This window comes from Arachis hypogaea, chromosome 12, assembly GCF_003086295.3.
Source record: "Arachis hypogaea cultivar Tifrunner chromosome 12, arahy.Tifrunner.gnm2.J5K5, whole genome shotgun sequence".
Taxonomy (NCBI): Eukaryota; Viridiplantae; Streptophyta; class Magnoliopsida; order Fabales; family Fabaceae; genus Arachis; species Arachis hypogaea.
Window position 1 is genome coordinate 6,335,649 of NC_092047.1, and position 16,303 is coordinate 6,351,951.

At 33.2% G+C, this 16,303-nt stretch overlaps 2 protein-coding genes across 2 annotated transcripts; both read right to left on the reverse strand.

Moving 5' to 3' along the window:
* Window positions 1–3,293: 3,293 nt before the first annotated feature.
* LOC112726589 (subtilisin-like protease SBT3) lies at window positions 3,294–7,529 on the reverse strand. Its single transcript, XM_025776023.2, has 3 exons — window positions 6,583–7,529; window positions 4,709–5,744; window positions 3,294–4,076 (listed from the first exon to the last, which is right to left on the reverse strand). The coding sequence occupies exons 1-3, from the start codon at window positions 7,226–7,228 to the stop codon at window positions 3,476–3,478; spliced, it is 2,283 nt and encodes a 760-aa protein (XP_025631808.1). The 5' UTR covers window positions 7,229–7,529; the 3' UTR covers window positions 3,294–3,475.
* A 3,824-nt stretch (window positions 7,530–11,353) lies between these two features.
* Window positions 11,354–12,136, reverse strand: LOC114924884 (uncharacterized). Its single transcript, XM_029291011.1, has one exon. It carries the CDS (start codon window positions 12,134–12,136, stop codon window positions 11,354–11,356), a length of 783 nt encoding a protein of 260 aa, XP_029146844.1.
* Window positions 12,137–16,303: the final 4,167 nt, after the last annotated feature.

Genomic DNA, 16,303 nt, shown 5'->3' on the forward strand with positions numbered 1-16,303 from the left:
TTCTTTGTTTGAATTTTTTTTCCAAAAAGAATTATGAGAAAATAAAATAAGAAGATGAAGAAAAAGAAGAAGAAGCAACAGTAGAAGATGAGAAGGAGAAAGAGGAAGAGTTTTGAATTATGCAAAACTTATCAGAATAAAAATACACCGAAATTTTTTAACAATAACACATAAATTTTTTAGTTTTTACACCGAAATTTTGCTACAAATTAAATGCACAAAAATATTTTTTAATGCATTTTTTCCTTTTTTTTTTCTTATTTCTTTCTTTCTTTTAGTTGAATGAATGTAGGTTCATCCTCTTCCAAGTAATTTTTCAGCATTATGTGTTTCTTCTTCTTCTTTGTTTAATTTTTTTATTTTTATTCTTGTTAAGAGAGCAAAACAATGTGAGTTAAAAAAGACATGCATAAAATGATACCAGTAGGGGTGGCAACACTACCCGAACTCACGAATACCCACTCCACCCCTACCCGCTTGGGGCGGGTAATTACTTGCTCCGGTGCAGGGCGGGTTTTCTGCAGGGTGGGCTAGGGTCGGGTTTAGGTAATACCCGCTCCTACCCGCCTCGGCCCTGATATATATAATATAACTCATTTTAATATATAATATATGTAATATATGTAAAATAATTAATAATATTGTATCATATTTAAATTTTTACCTTAATTTATGTTATGTATTTGATGATGGTTATATAAATTTTAAAATTTTTAATTTTATTTGTTAGATTTTAATAATTATAGGGAAGGATAGGAGACGGGCGGGGCGGGTACCTGCGGGGCAGGTTACGGTTCAACTTTTTACTACCTGTGGGTAGAAGTGGGATGAATTCTATGCGAGTTATTATAGGGCGGGGCAGGGTCGGATAGAGTAAAAATCCGTTCCTACCCGCCGCATTGCCACTCCTAGATAGCAGAAGCACTCAACAACAAAATTCTATGGTATGTTACAAGAAATCGATGAACAAAATTCCTGATAAATGAACAAAAACAGTTATAAATCACTCAAATATGTACAAAATAATATCAAAAGAATAATAACAATAGTCTGTTATCCAATTACAGTATAAAAAAGACAACAGTACTAAGTACACCTCAATTCTCACGAAATATACCGAAAGACAAACAAAATATACTGAAATACAAACCAAAATATATCGCTATTATTTTTTGATTGCATCATACAATGTGAGTTTAAAAAGACATGCAACTTAATGAAACATACATAAAATCTTTTCTTTTTTTTTTATTTCTTTTTTGTTTAATTGAATGAATAACGTAAGTTCATCCTCTTTCAAGTAATTTTGTAGCATTATATGTGTTTGTTCTTCTTCTTCTTTGTTTGATTTTTTTTATTCTTGTTAAGATAGTAAAATAAGAAAAAACTTGAGAATGTAAAACAAGAAGAAAAAGATGAATAAAAAAAAGAAGAAGAAGAAGATGATGATGATGAAAAAGAAGAAGAAGAAACAGCAAAAGATAAGGAGAAGGAAGATGAAGACTTTTAAATTATGCAGAACTTATCAAAATACAAATACATCAATTTTTTTTAACAATAACATATAAATGTCTTAGTTTTTATACCGAAATTTCGTACAAATACACAAAAATATTTTTTTTAATGCTATAAATTTTTTCTTCTTTTTTTTCCTTATTTCTTTCTTTCTTTTAGTTGAATGAATGTAGGTTCATCCTCTTCCTAGTAAAGTAGTAATTTTACAGCATTATGTATTTTCTCTTATGTTTTGTTTGATTTTTTTTATTCTTATTAAGAGAGTAAAATAAGAAGAAGAAGATGAACAAGAAGAAGACGACGACAACGATGAACACATAAATTTTTCAATTTTGACGCCAAAATTTGTTAATTGTGACACAAGTTTTTAAGAGGGTTATCATAATTAATTTCGGTGCATTGAGGGTATCATTAAGTAATTTTGGTGCATTTTAGATTTAATTTTGGTGCATTCTGGATTTAAATAAGGTGTATTTTTTGTTTGAGTTTGTTTTCAGAATGAACCTCAATTAACTCTGAAATTAGAATAAAAATATACCAAAATTTCTTAACAATAACACATAAATTTCTTAGTTTTTACACCGAAATTTTGCTACAAATACAAAAAATATTTTCTTTAATGCTGTATTTTTTTTCTTCTTCTTTTCCTTATTTCTTTCTTTCTTTTAGTTGAATAAGTGTAAGTTCATCTTCTTCCAAGTAATTTTGCAACGTTATGTGTTTCTTCTTCTTTGTTTAATTTTTTTGTTTTCATTATTATTAAGAGAGTAAAACAAAAAGAAACTTGAGAAGGTAAAATAAGAAGGAAAAGATGAATAAGAAAAAAAAAGATGATGGTGATGATGAAAAAAAAGAAGAAACAGTAAAAGATGAGGAGGAGGAGGAAGAGGAAAAATTTTTAATTATGCAGAACTTATCAGAATAAAAATACACCAAAATTTCTTAATAATAACACATAAATTTCTTAGTTTTCACTCTGAAATTTAGCTACAAACCGCAATTAACTCAGAAATACACCAGAATGACTTAATGATTGCGATATACAAACTCAGTTTAAAAATAACACACAAAAATGACTAAATTATCAACAAAAACACATTCAAATCAATTTTGAATCAGGCAACGTCATCAATATGGCAAAAATTCTACGATAATGATAACAATAACGATGATACGTATAAGAAAAAAATGACTATGACTACAACGATGATGATCGTGATGATGAAGATGATGGAGGAGAAGGAGGAAAAGGAAAGAGAAGAAGAAATTTTAATGAGAAAAGAAGGAGAAAGAAGAGGAAGAGGAGTAGGAGGTGGTGATGGTAACAACAATAATAATAAAAAAATAACGAAAAAAAAGAAAAAAAACGTGTAGCAAGAGCGCAAAAAATAATGTACGTGCGTGAGTGTAACTGTAAATAACCTTATTGGGCTTGTTTGATTAATGACTTGTACGTAGATTAATTTTTAGAAATAAGCTTTCATCTTCTAAATTAGTTTAAGTGTGGATTGCAATAAATTAAATTGATTAAGACAAATCATATATTTAAAAATAGGGCCTAATAATAATAACAACACAAGTATAAGAAACCAAGTTTTAATTAGTCAACTTTTTATTATTATTTAGGATTTATAAAAGATTTAGATTTTAAAATTTAAGTTTAAAAAAATTTAAAAATTAACTAATATTAGCTGAAAAATAGCTAATTTTCTAGTTGAACTCTTTAAAATAAAGATTTTCTGAAAAACTGATATTACGGCAATTAAAATCAATACTACTGAACAAAAATACATTCATAATTATTAATTACCGAATTAGTCATCAGATAACAAGAATTGGGAAGTGGTTATTATTTATCAATTTTATGCATAATAGTAATATATATAAATACTAATTGCAATTGATTCATAGATAGTAATAACCACTACTTTCTTTGGTAAAACTTAAATATGTTGATGATCTAAGTGGAGGGCAGGCTTGTGACCACAATAGGACTTCTCACAACATGCTTCAAATCGGTCCAACTTAGATACCCAAAATCAATTTGCTTCTTCATCAATTTTGGACCTTCAATCCTCAACTTGTAACTTTGCTTCTCATTCTTCATCTTGAACACCAACTTTTCTGGGACCACGCTGACGTGGAACCCTTTTATTGGTGTAACACTAGCAACATAGATAGCATGTCCCTCCCCAACATTGGTAACTGTTCTATGAAATTCATGAACTAATGTCTTTGACTCATTATTAGAAGAAGGTTTCTTTCCATTATAGAAAGCAATGAAAGAAGGGTAATTAAGATCCAATTTAGGGTTTTTAGGGCAATTGTATGAAGATCTTCTTGTGATTGCTTTGATCTCTTTTTGTGTCATCTTCATTGCACAAAGAAGGTTCACATAATCTTGCACCTCAAGATTGTAAACTAGGCCAGGGTCAAGTGCTTTATTTGGGTTGACATGACCAGCTCCTAAGGCTAGAGGAGTTGCTTTCTTACCATTGCCAAGGTCTTTGATGTGTTTCATTGTGTTGTCCAATATATCCGAAGTTGTCATTATTGCCGACCTATATATGTTGCACAAATATAAATACAAAACAGACAACCGAACAAAACATAATAAAATTAGATATATAATTATTTTTATATATATATTTTTTAATAATTTAAATTTTTAAGATAATTATTATAATATAATATCAAAGTTTTTATAACTAAAAATGTAGATATTTATTTTGAGCAATGCTATATGATCTGTAAATAACATTATTTTTTGTCAACATTAATTTGCACTCAAATTTACAGAATTTTTCATATAAAAAACATATAATTTGTATCTATATTTACCAGAATTCGTATACATAAATTATAATACAATTTATATTCATATTTTTTAAAATTTACACATATAAATTAATAAAATTTATTTAATAAAAATAATTTAGTATTTATGTTAGTTAAATAATGGTCAAATATATTAAAAATGGCTGACCCAAAAATTTTTCATTGATTTTTATTACTCTTAGAAAGAAAGAAACTCAACCTAAGAGGAAAAAAAAAATCTATGTAAGATTTATATGTTATTCATACATCTTTAACTAAAATAATTAATAGTTTAAATTTTTGAGATAAGTAATTTTATGATGTAATTAATTAAAATATAATTATAAATAAAAAATATGAAATAATTTTAGCTAACCTTATTGCTGAATGGTCCCATTGAGGGTATGCACCCTTAAGAAGGGCAGCTATGCCGGCAACATGAGGACATGCCATTGATGTTCCAGTTAACAGATTAAAATTGCTCAGAAGGTTTTTGGATCCCAATTGCGCAACCGGAGTCGCATACGGCCACGCCGCCAAGATCAACGTTCCGGGAGCCGCTATGTCCGGTTTCAGAACATTTGGACAACTATACGATGGCCCTCTAGAACTATAACTATCAACACTAGGGTTTGGTTTTGTACCATAAATTGTTTCCTTAAAAGACATGCTAGCTTTTGAACCATTGCCACCAACCTTAATGTAATCCTTAATAATCTTACCATTCATGGGATTAACAAAAAGTGTTGGGAAACTGCTTTGTAAGTAGAACAAGATGTCACTACTATTTGTTATGAACACAGCACCAAACACTTTCGAATTTTCAACCTTGAAAAATTGATCATCAAGAGAGACTAATCCATTTTCCTCACACACAACAATCTTGTCCTTAACTTTGTGTAGCTCATTAGTGTCGTTGCAAAACGCCATGTCGTACACTATTGAAGTGTGGCTAATTACATCAGGACCCGGATAGAGGGACAATCCGGTAATTTCAACACCGTTGCCTAATGTTATTGTTCCGTGAAACTCACGGTCCACAGTGCTAGCAGCAACGGTTATAACCCAAGGTGTTCCATTGTGAAGTGTTCCAAGGAAAGGTCCATCGTTCCCTGAAGAAGTGGTAACAAATATGCCTTTCTCCACGGCTGCAAACGTGGCTATTGCAACAGGGTCAGTGTACAAAGGCGTACGATCAAAACCAAATGAGAGTGAAAGAACATCAACACCATCTTCAATTGCACTATCAATGGCTGCAATTATGTCTGAAGAGACAGCACCTTCTTCCCATAAGGCCTTGTACACAGCCAAACGTGCCATTGGTGCTGTTCCTGTGGCTGTTCCAGTTGCATACCCAAAGTATGATGCATTATAAACTCTGCTACCGGCAGCAGTCGATGCGGTATGAGTACCTACGTGGCACAAATACGTGTTAGAAATATGGAAAAGTCTTCGACTCAAAGATTCTACAAATAATGATATATAGAAAGTATTTTTATGAATTAAGTTGAATCAAGTTAAATAATAAAATTTAAAATAATATTAATTATAATTAATTTTTGTTATATTAAACTAATTTGATTAGACTTGATTAATAAAATAATTTAGATGTATAACATTATTCAAACTGAAATATTCGAAACTCAATTGAAAAAAACATTTAAAATTCAAACAAGACAAAAGTTTACGTTTAATGGGTTTTGTACCGAACTTATTTAGCAACTTACTATAATATTTTAGTATTATTCTAGAGATATATTTTTTTTTCAAATTAAAAATTTTTAGAAATAACTTTATAATATGGTATAAAAATTTTTATGACTTAAAAATTTAGAATTCAATCTTTATTAATTTTAAAAGAAAAATTTATAGTATAAGACAAATAAAAATAAAAAAGTTTCATGAACAAAAATGAATATAAGTATTAAATATCTTAAGTACTTAAGATAAACAAATGTAAAAATGATGAATGTGGCTATATATATAAAATGTTTATTTAAATAATATTAAACATTTATAATAATTTTAATATTTTTTAAAGTATACTTTTCTTAATAGTTATTTTGTAAAGAGAGATTATTCAGTAATTATTTAAAATTAGAAAATACAAAGATATTACATGATAAAAATATAAATTTATTTCAGTTATTATTGTTGGACGGAAAATTGGATAAAATGTATCCTAGGATAATAGTATTTCAATATGTATAAGTGAAATAATTAAATTATTTATGCATCATAGATGAGTACCATGGCCTTCAATGTCACGGGTAGAGTTCATGGATATCTTCTTGATCTTAGGGTTCTTTGCAATCAACCCTTTGTTAAAGAACTTAGCACCAATGAGTTTCTTGTTGCAATTTGATGAGTTGAAATGGATGCTATTCTCACATTGACCTTTCCATCTTGAAGGGACATTGGTGAATCCACCATTATCTTTGAAGCTCTCACTTTCTGGCCAAACCCCAGTGTCCACCAAACCAATAATTACATCTTTGCCATATTGTGAATTAGGCCATGCACCAAAACTTGGATTAAGGCCAAGGAATTTTGGAGTGTGTGTTGTGTGGAGTTTGACTTGGGCATCAAGAATTGAAGAAATGTAACCTGGTGAGGCTTTGATGAGTTCATGCTCTTGAGGTGTCAAACTTGCACTAAAACCATTCATGACATTTTTGTAGGAATAGATTAGCTTATTAGAGGGAAGAGGGGTATTATGGTCATTTTTCATTGCCAGTGAAAGGGTAGCTTTGTACCAATTATGGTGGCTAGAGAAGGCTTTAGGCATGGCTAATAAATCCATATGGATGATGTAGTTATCAATAGTAGCCTTTGTTGAAAGGAAATATGTGATCATAGAGAAGAACCACAAAGGGAGAAAAACTTGTGTAGCCATGGTTAAATTTTTTATTTTTAAATATTAGTGTGTATGCCTATGAATAGAGTAAAGTGAGGACAATTATATAGAGGAGTTTTTGCTAGGGATATTCCAAAAATAACTCCTCCAATAAAAATATTTTGCAAGTTATCCCAAAGGAATCTTCCTAGTTCTTATTAGGGGACCCCATATGATTAAATGAGGTATGCGTCCATATATATATGACCATGATTTTTCTTTGCATTTTGGGACACCTTTAATTTTTTGGTTTGAAAGTAGGCTTCTTCATCAAGAAATATAAATGTTGACGTTATTGCTTGATTGGTCCATCGCCATCGAGTAATTATATATAAATTGGCTCGGGTCCCTGTCCAAAAAAAAAAAAAGAGTATGCATTTGTTGATAAACGTATGATTCTTGAATTTAGGCGAAGAATAGAAACCTAAATTATTGATGATATTTGACAAAAATATATAATCATTCACATATATTTTTTTAGATAAATAATTTCATCATGATATGTAATAGTATAGTTTTATTGGTTAATTAAGGATTGAGAATTTGATATTTGTTAATTTAAAAAAAAATTAACATAGGTCAAATAAAAAAATTATCGATATATAAAATTTACACAAACCAAAACATAAGGCTCTTATGTGAGGATACTATTTGTATTCATATATCTTTTAATATCTGCTTAAATTTTTGGAATCAACAACATCATTATAATACTATTCACACTTTTGTGACTTACCTTAGTAAAAAAAATTAATTTTAATGTAATATAAGTAATTTTATACGTATATCTAATTACGTAACATTACATTAGTAAAAATAAGGGCAATTTTCACAATTAAATTATTTGGAGTTCAAAATTATCCATTTACAACTTTTTAAACTCTGATACATATTTACATTTTTAAACATTTCTATAGAAACCATTACTGGCAGTAGAGGTTTACAGATGCACAGAATCTGCTACTGGCAGCCGCGGATTACATGAAGAAAAGGCAACACAGAAACTGCTAGTGGCTGTCGCGGTTTCTGTTGAGGTTTGGTTGGGCATAAACCGCTACTGGCAGTAGCGAGCGGTTTATGTGTATTGGGTGGCGTGTGTAAACCGCTATAGGCAGTAGCGGTTTACGTTGAGTTTGGTTGTCTATATAAACCGTGGTAGGCAGCTAAGGATTCCTCATTTGGAGTGGGTGTTGGGCAAGTTAGAGAGAGAAAATTCTAGAGAGAGGTCAGAGCATCTGGAGAGCAGGTCCGAGGTATCTGAGTGCGACCTCTAGCTGGGTATCATGGCAGAAGAGCAGACCTTGTACCGACTGAACGGTGTTGCCCATGTTGGCGGTGCCATTGCTGATGAGGTCAGTTATATTTTAATTTTTTTTAGCATTAGCATTTATTAATTAGAAAAATGGGATGTAAGGTAGAGGAATTATAATTTATAATCTAACTGTTATAGTTTGTAATTAGGCCTTGCATGTTAGGATATAGACTATATTGAGGTTGCGATTTTTGTTCAGTTAATTTCCGAATGCGTTATTTTGTAAGAAAAAAAATTTATTATCGTTTTAAATGCATTTTGATTTGATGATTGACTAATAGTTTAATTGTTTCGTTGTTTAATTTGTTTCCTTGTTTTGCGATCGTATAAGCGATTTGTTATTATTAGATAGGGTGATTGTTGTAGATATTAGAATGTAATTGTTTTGGGTATATGTTTCATGTTTTGTGCAGCCAACTAGGTGTATCTATAGTGTGAGGTGACAACAAAATATGCCCATGCATGACAGGATCATCCCGTATTTAGAGAGGGCTGGATTGTACCACTTGGCCAGGTTAAACACCCACTGGTTCTGGTTGGATGAGTCCTTGGTCAGTGCGTTCATTGAGAGGTGGCGTCCTGAGACGCACATGTTCCATATGCCCTTCGGAGAGTGCACAATAACGTTACAAGATGTGGCGTTTCAGCTTGAGTTGCCGGTCGATGGGGAGGCCATGAGTGGTTGCCTTGGTGAGTTTGAGAAATTCATGGAGGGTGGCTGACCAGCTTGGGAGTAGTTTCAGGATCTTTTCAGTGAGCTGCCACCATCGAATAAGGTGAAGCAGATGACAGTCCACTTTACATGGTTCCACGAGAGGTTTAGGGTATTACCAGCAGATGCGACCGAGAACACTGTTCGCATTTACGCATGTGCCTACATCATGATGCTGTTATCCACTCAGTTATTTGGAGAAAAGAGTGCGAACCGAGTACATATACGGTGGTTGCCATTTGTGGTGAATCTTGATGAGATGGGGAGGTATAGCTGGGGGTCGGCCGCTTTGGCATGGTTGTATCGATGCATGTGTCGGGTTGCGAACAGAAATGTGACCAACCTTGCGGGTCCTCTCCATTTGCTACAGAGTTGAATATTCTGGAAGTTTCTGTCACTTAGGCCGTCTGGGTTTGAGGTTTTCTCGTTTCCGCTGGCATCCAGGTATTCCTTATGTTTTGACATTTTAAAAATGTGATATGTCGTGTTATTACTACTTTGTTCTACATATTTTTTCCGTTTAGGTGGTCTGCTTACTTACCTCCGAACGATGGCAAGAAACAGAGGGTCATAAATTATCGCCTTGCGTTGGATCGGTTGACCGCTCGCGATGTAAGTCTGATGAGTGTGTTTGTTTCATTTGTTGTATGCTTTAGGGTCATGCCTATGTATATAATTGTTGTGGTAATGTTTGATTGGTTTTGAATTTTCAGATTGTATGGGAGCCCTACTCCGCCCTTGACGTACATGCTGTGGTCTATTCGGAGATACTTACAGAGGAGCATTGTCAATTATGGCGAGTGGTCACTAGCTTGATATACTTTGCAGTCATCGAGTGGCACCAGGTTGATAGGGTTGTCCCACAGCTTGGGGGCGTGCAGCATCTCCCTGAGGCGGCTTTGAACATAGACTGGCTGCATGCTAAGGATGGGAGGGGAGGAGGTAGGTGGTTCCCACATTACTATCAGGTCTGGCATTTATACTGGGGGAACAGACTTGATGCAGTCATTGCTATCGATCGAGTGGCAGATCCTGGTCCCTCCTCTGATTACTTAGATTGGTGGCACTGCGCAGCGCATAGGTTCCTTTCCTCAGGGGCAGCATTCGCGGATCTTAAGGGCACCAAGATACCGGCAGAGGCCTTTCATAGAGGGTCATCTTAGGTGCCACGCAGATCACAGCTACCTGACATGCTGGACAATCGGCGTGTTGAGAGACGCCGTCGTGTTGGTACCCGGGACACAGGTCGAGAGTGGCGATGGCTAGATGATATGATGCAGGAGGATGATGCAGGTGGGGATGCCAGAGATGGTGGCGATGACGACGATGGATTTTGATTATCAGATGGGTAGTTCACAGTTTTATGCAGACTTCGCTGCGATTATCCGAGAGGATGCTGGCCCGTCCCAGGTGCATTTTGATGCCCTGCATTACCACCCGCAGATGCCGGATGTGCAGTTTAATACCCCGGCTTACCACTCACATATGACAGAGATGCAGGCCCAGGCACCAGAGTTCCAGCCACCGGACTACCAGGGACAGTACGTGGTGGACCTTAACGATCCTGCAGGTAGTCCATTGGATACTTGGTTCACCATGGGGGGGACGCCCCACTCTGCATTTGGGTTAGACCCTCCGGTTGATGACGCTGCACAGGAGGCGGGCCGACTGACTAGGGTGAGGCGTCCTCCTCGATGTGGGACGGGATCTCATCTGCTTGGTCCTTTTGATGCCGCCGCACAGGATTATGGTAATGATTAGTTTGTTGTGTTGTATTTTTTTTTCGTTTGTGATATTAGAACTTCGTAGTGGATTTATGTTTACATATTATCGATAATTGTACGATGATATCTTCATTTATCATCCATATGGCTAATGTTAACTACATATTGATGACTATATGAAATTTTGTATAATGGAAGTTGATTTTATGTTAATTCATCGACTTGCTTTAGTTTTTTGTACATTAATACAAAATAACAAAGTCACAAAGAACTACTTGACTTAAACGTAACAATTACAAGATAATAAGTACCAACAAATGACTGATAACTATTAAATTGGACCGTAACCTAATACACAGTCACTAAACCATCTAAACCTATGTGCCGCTGGTTGAACCTCGTTGTGGGCAACCCCTACGAGTGTGACCAGGCTGCCTGCACAGGCCACACCGCTTCGGTAAACTAGTGTCTGCTTCGTCCATGTTGTTGCGGATGTGGGTGGACCGTGGGCGTCCTTCTCTTGCCCGTCTCATGTTGGGGTCAGGGATGATAGTCGAACCGTCATATGGCGGCCAAAGCCCCTCTGGAATACACGGTGCAAAGGACATCTGGTAGACCTTGAATACCTCAGACATGCTGGAAACTTCATCGACGTAAGTGGTCCAATCTAGTCGTGACTGCGCACAGCATGCGATGGCATGGCAACACGGGTAGTGCAGTGCCTGGAAGTAACCACAGTCGTAGGTGCGATCCCTTAGGAAAACCCGGTAGGTACCCAACGAGAATTTACCTGTAGGGGTAGTCTCTGCCACGGTAAACTCAGCTTGATGCCTGTCGAATAGGGTCACCGTGAAGCACCTTGAATCCCTCAAGTTCCGCTCAATGGCCTTAACAAGTGCCTGAGAAAACCGGTGTCTGGACCCTAACTGTGCCTCTGCCATCTGCCCCTGGACAACAAACAACTCAGCTAGCCATAGATAGGTCGACTTCGCCAACGACGTCACCGCTAGATTTCTTGTGCCCTTCAAAACAGAGTTGACGCACTCCGATATGTTGGTCGTCAAGCAACCATATCGTCTCCCTCCATCCTTATGCTGTGTCCACCTCTCATACTCCATCCTGTTTGCCCAATCACACATGGCCGGGTTCTCTGTCCTCATGATGTCAAACCAATAGTCAAATTAAACTTCCGTCTTCGCATAAGCGGCATTAGCCAGTTGTATGAGGGTGCTTGAAAATATTTTTAAGTGTTGTCGCATCGTTTATTTTTTAGAATAAGTATAGGAAATTAATTTTTAATTAATTAATATTAGCCAATATTTATTATAAAATTATTAATTTAATTCTTATTTTTAGAGATTGAGATTTTAGAATTAAGGTTTATGAATAAAATTTAGAATTTTTTAGAATTAAAAATTTTAAATTTAAGATAAAAAATAATTTATAAAATTTTTATTGATATTGATTAAAAAATTGACTTCTAATATAATTAAATTTTTATTTTATTTTTAGCAAACAATTAAAAGAAATTTAAATTGAATGGTTTTGTAAAGTTGCACTACCACAAATATGGGCTTTAGCAATGCCAAAATTTGTAACGCCTTAAAACCGTTCTCTTAGATGATTTTAGACAACGGTTTTTTAAAGTGTTATCGTTAAAGTTCAATTTTACACTACTTTATAGCAACAAAATAAAACCGTTCTCTTTGATTATTTTAAAGAACGGTTTTATTACCGTTACAATAATTTGTTTTTAGGCAACAGTTTTTTATTGTTGTTTAAATATTTGTACAAAGGATACGCATAAAAATCGTTTCCAAAATGGTAACACTTTAAAACCGTTCTATTAGATAGTTTTATAGAACGATTTTTATGACGTTGCTGTTCAAGTTCAATTTTTCACTATGTTATAGCAACAAAATAAAACCGTTCTCTTTGACTATTTTAAAGAACGATTTTATAACTATGACATCAATTTTTTTAATATTTTTTATTAAAAAATAATTTTATTATAAATCAATTATAGTTTATTTTAAGCTCTTAGAGATTAATTTATTAGGAATGATTAAATTAATTTTTTTTATAAATACTTTAAGTTTAAGTTAATTAATGTTTATGTACAATTTTTATTATAATTAGTTATTTTATATAAATTGAAATTAAAATTTTAGTAATAGAAAAATAATAAAAAATTATATCAATAATTTGAATAATTGATATTTTCGGATTTAAACTATATTTTATAAAATATGATTAATACGTTCATTTTATAATTTAAATTAAAAATAATTATTTCTGATAAATTAATAAATAAATTATATATGTTCTGAAATTAATTTTTATAATATTATATTTAAATTCTAAATTATTATTTTATCTCAAATATTTTGTAAAATTATTATATCACTGGTATATATTTTATCCTAACTCTAAATTCCCAAATTACAACCAAATTTTCACCTAATATAACAAATTTCCTATTTTCTTACCCTAACTTAAACACGCACACACAGAAGAACGAGGAAAAAAGAGAGAAAGGGTAATGGAGAGGGGGAAAACGGAAAATCATAGAATAAAGGAACCAAGGAGGAAGAACGAAACGGAGAGGAGAGGGAAAAAAAAAGGAGGCAACGACGGTGGGTGTCACTGTCACCGTCGCCGTCACCGTCGCGGAGAGGAGAGATGGAGAGAGAACGACGCCGCGAGAACCAGAGGCGCGCGAGAGAGAAGACGATATCGACGAGGGGAAGGAAGAAGGTTCCACCGTGTCCTGCTGCTGCCGCAGTCAGTGGGGGTGATCCGGCGCCACGTCCTTGTCGCTCTGAGTCACCAGCGCCGCTGCTACTCCTCCAACTTCACCTCTGTTCCATTAAGGTTTGCCCTGTTTCTATTATGGGTTTTCCACCTTGAAGTTGCCACCATGATCACCACTCTGTTTCTGCTGCAACTCGCCACTGTCTTGGTGAGCTTTACCCTATTTCTGATTTTTCTTTGCTTGCCTAAGTTATCCTGTTGTTGCTGTGAGGGTCATTGTTAGTGTGTTTATGTTAACTGACGCTGTCACCGCCACTGGAGGTAGCTGCCGGAGCTGCTGCTGGTTCTGTTTGAAGGAATAAAGCTATTGCGTTGTTGGTTGCGGTTCAGCAAGTGTTCACGCTGCAACTCTGCCTTCAGTTCGGTTTTTCTTAATTTCGACATCGAGGTAAAGGGCTTAATTTAAACGGTTTTAATTTAAGAATGCCCACAGAGTTTATTGAATAATTGCAAATAGGTTTAATTGTTGTGAGTAATTGATTGATTATATATGGATGTTGAATTGTGGCTGTGAATTGATTGAATTTGTGGATTCTGTGATATTGATTGATTATGTGTGGGTTATGAAATTGTTTGATGAGAGATTGTTGTGAATTCTGAATTTTGATAGTTTATATTGAATTTGTTGCTATTGAGCTGGTTATTTGATTATTGTAATGGTGGTGAACTTAGTTAGTGATTGATTGGACTTGGGTTTAGAGAAAATTTGAAGGATTGAATCTTGAAATGTTGAACTATTTGTTAAAAATATGAGTTTTGAAGTTAAACAGCAACTTTGAAAGTGAACCAGTAACTTAATAGTGATTGGAATGACATGAGACTAAAAGCTAAGTGAACTACAACAAGTATAGTTATTAAGATTCAATTTTGAAAGATTCGTATTAATTGAAGAATTAGTTATGATTTTTCTAAGTTAAATTATGAAATTTGATATTCTGCATTACTTTTAAACGAAGTTAGAAACTTTGAAAAGCTATAACTAATTCTGTAATGATCAAAATTGCATGAAACTAAGTCTGGGTTAAACTTGGGAATATATGGAACTGGACTGAAAAATTTGAGGTCTTTTCGTTAAATATACAATTTATGACGAATTTTTAAAGTCAAGTTGTTAAATCTGTCCTGCTGCAGAAAAATTAGAATAGGGCAGCAACTTGATTGTCTTGCTACGACTCCTACGAGCATAGTTATGGAGCGAAACTAATTTTATTTTAAAATTTAATCAACTTGGTTTATTTCTCTAAAAATTCAGAAGTTTAGGAGTTAAGGATTGGGAGTTGTGAATTTTTGAAAATTGGTGGTCAAAGCTGAAAAGAATCAGTTTTCAGCAAGTTATGCATCAACTTCCAATGCTTGTAACCAGGGACGGATCCACTCCTTAGGGTGTGGGGGCAAGCACCCCCACTACAATTTGAAATTTTATTGAGTAGTATATAATAATAATATTTATTTGCCCCCACTAAATTATTAAATTTGACCCCACAATAATTTTTTATTCAACTTTCGACACTTGATAGCCAATTTGAGAATTTCATATTAGATGTCCATTATAATGATCAAGTTTCAAATTTAAATAAGATTGATGTTCTTTCTTAGAAATCGATTCGAAAGAATATTATCTATCCATTTGTATTTCTTCTTTTAAAATTAGCTTTAGTTTTTTTTTTCATAATAACTACACTACTTAAATGAACTTTTTCAACTATGAACATTATTATCAAGAGCTAATTGTATGAAAGTTAAATTTTAAATGATTGTTTAACGACATATACAAAAAAAAAAGACATTTTAATTATATTGTCAAGGTTTTAAAATATGAAATATAAAAAATTAAATTTTAAATTATATGTTATTATTTAAATTACTATTTTAGTATTTTAATTTATAATTAGATATTTTAAAATCTAATCATATTTTACAATAACAAAATATAATTATAACAATAATTATGCTACATATACATAAAATAATCACTTGTACAGAATAAATCTTAAAATACAAATTTTGAAATACAAAATACACATTAAAAATAAGTTAGATGATGTATGTATTTATACACAAATTTATAGTAGATAATTTGATAGCTAATTTTTTATGTAAACGTAATATTTTTATTATAAAAATTATTATCATGTTATATATATTTCGCCCCCACTATCAAAATTTTTTGGATCCGTCACTGCTTGTAACTCTTAGAATTGAATAGCAATTGGGTTGCAACCAAGACACACTTGTTGCTAGATAAGTTAGGAGTCTCCAAACCAAAATTTAGCTTAATTGAAATTTTGTAGTAAAAGTTGTGCAAGTTGAAAGATACTAAGCTTGCTGATTTTTAAAACAGGTTTTGACTTATTTCTACCTAACTTCCAAGCTATGTAACTTTTTCATTAAAAATGGTATTGACTTTTTAATATGGTTGACTATTACAAAATTTGTATTGATTTTCTAATAGCTTGTTTGAAAAGTTTCCAATGAGAAAATGTTAACATTCACTAATCACTAATATTGATCAT

Coding starts and splice junctions, on each gene's coding strand:
- LOC112726589 (XM_025776023.2), bottom strand. CDS start 7,228: ATGGCTACACAAGTTTTTCTCCCTTTGTGGTTCTTCTCTATGATCACA. Junction 5,745..6,582: donor CCGTGACATTGAAGGCCATG/GTACTCATCTAT, acceptor TGTGCCACGTAG/GTACTCATACCGCATCGACT. Junction 4,077..4,708: donor TGGGACCATTCAGCAATAAG/GTTAGCTAAAAT, acceptor CAACATATATAG/GTCGGCAATAATGACAACTT.
- LOC114924884 (XM_029291011.1), bottom strand. CDS start 12,136: ATGAGGACAGAGAACCCGGCCATGTGTGATTGGGCAAACAGGATGGAG.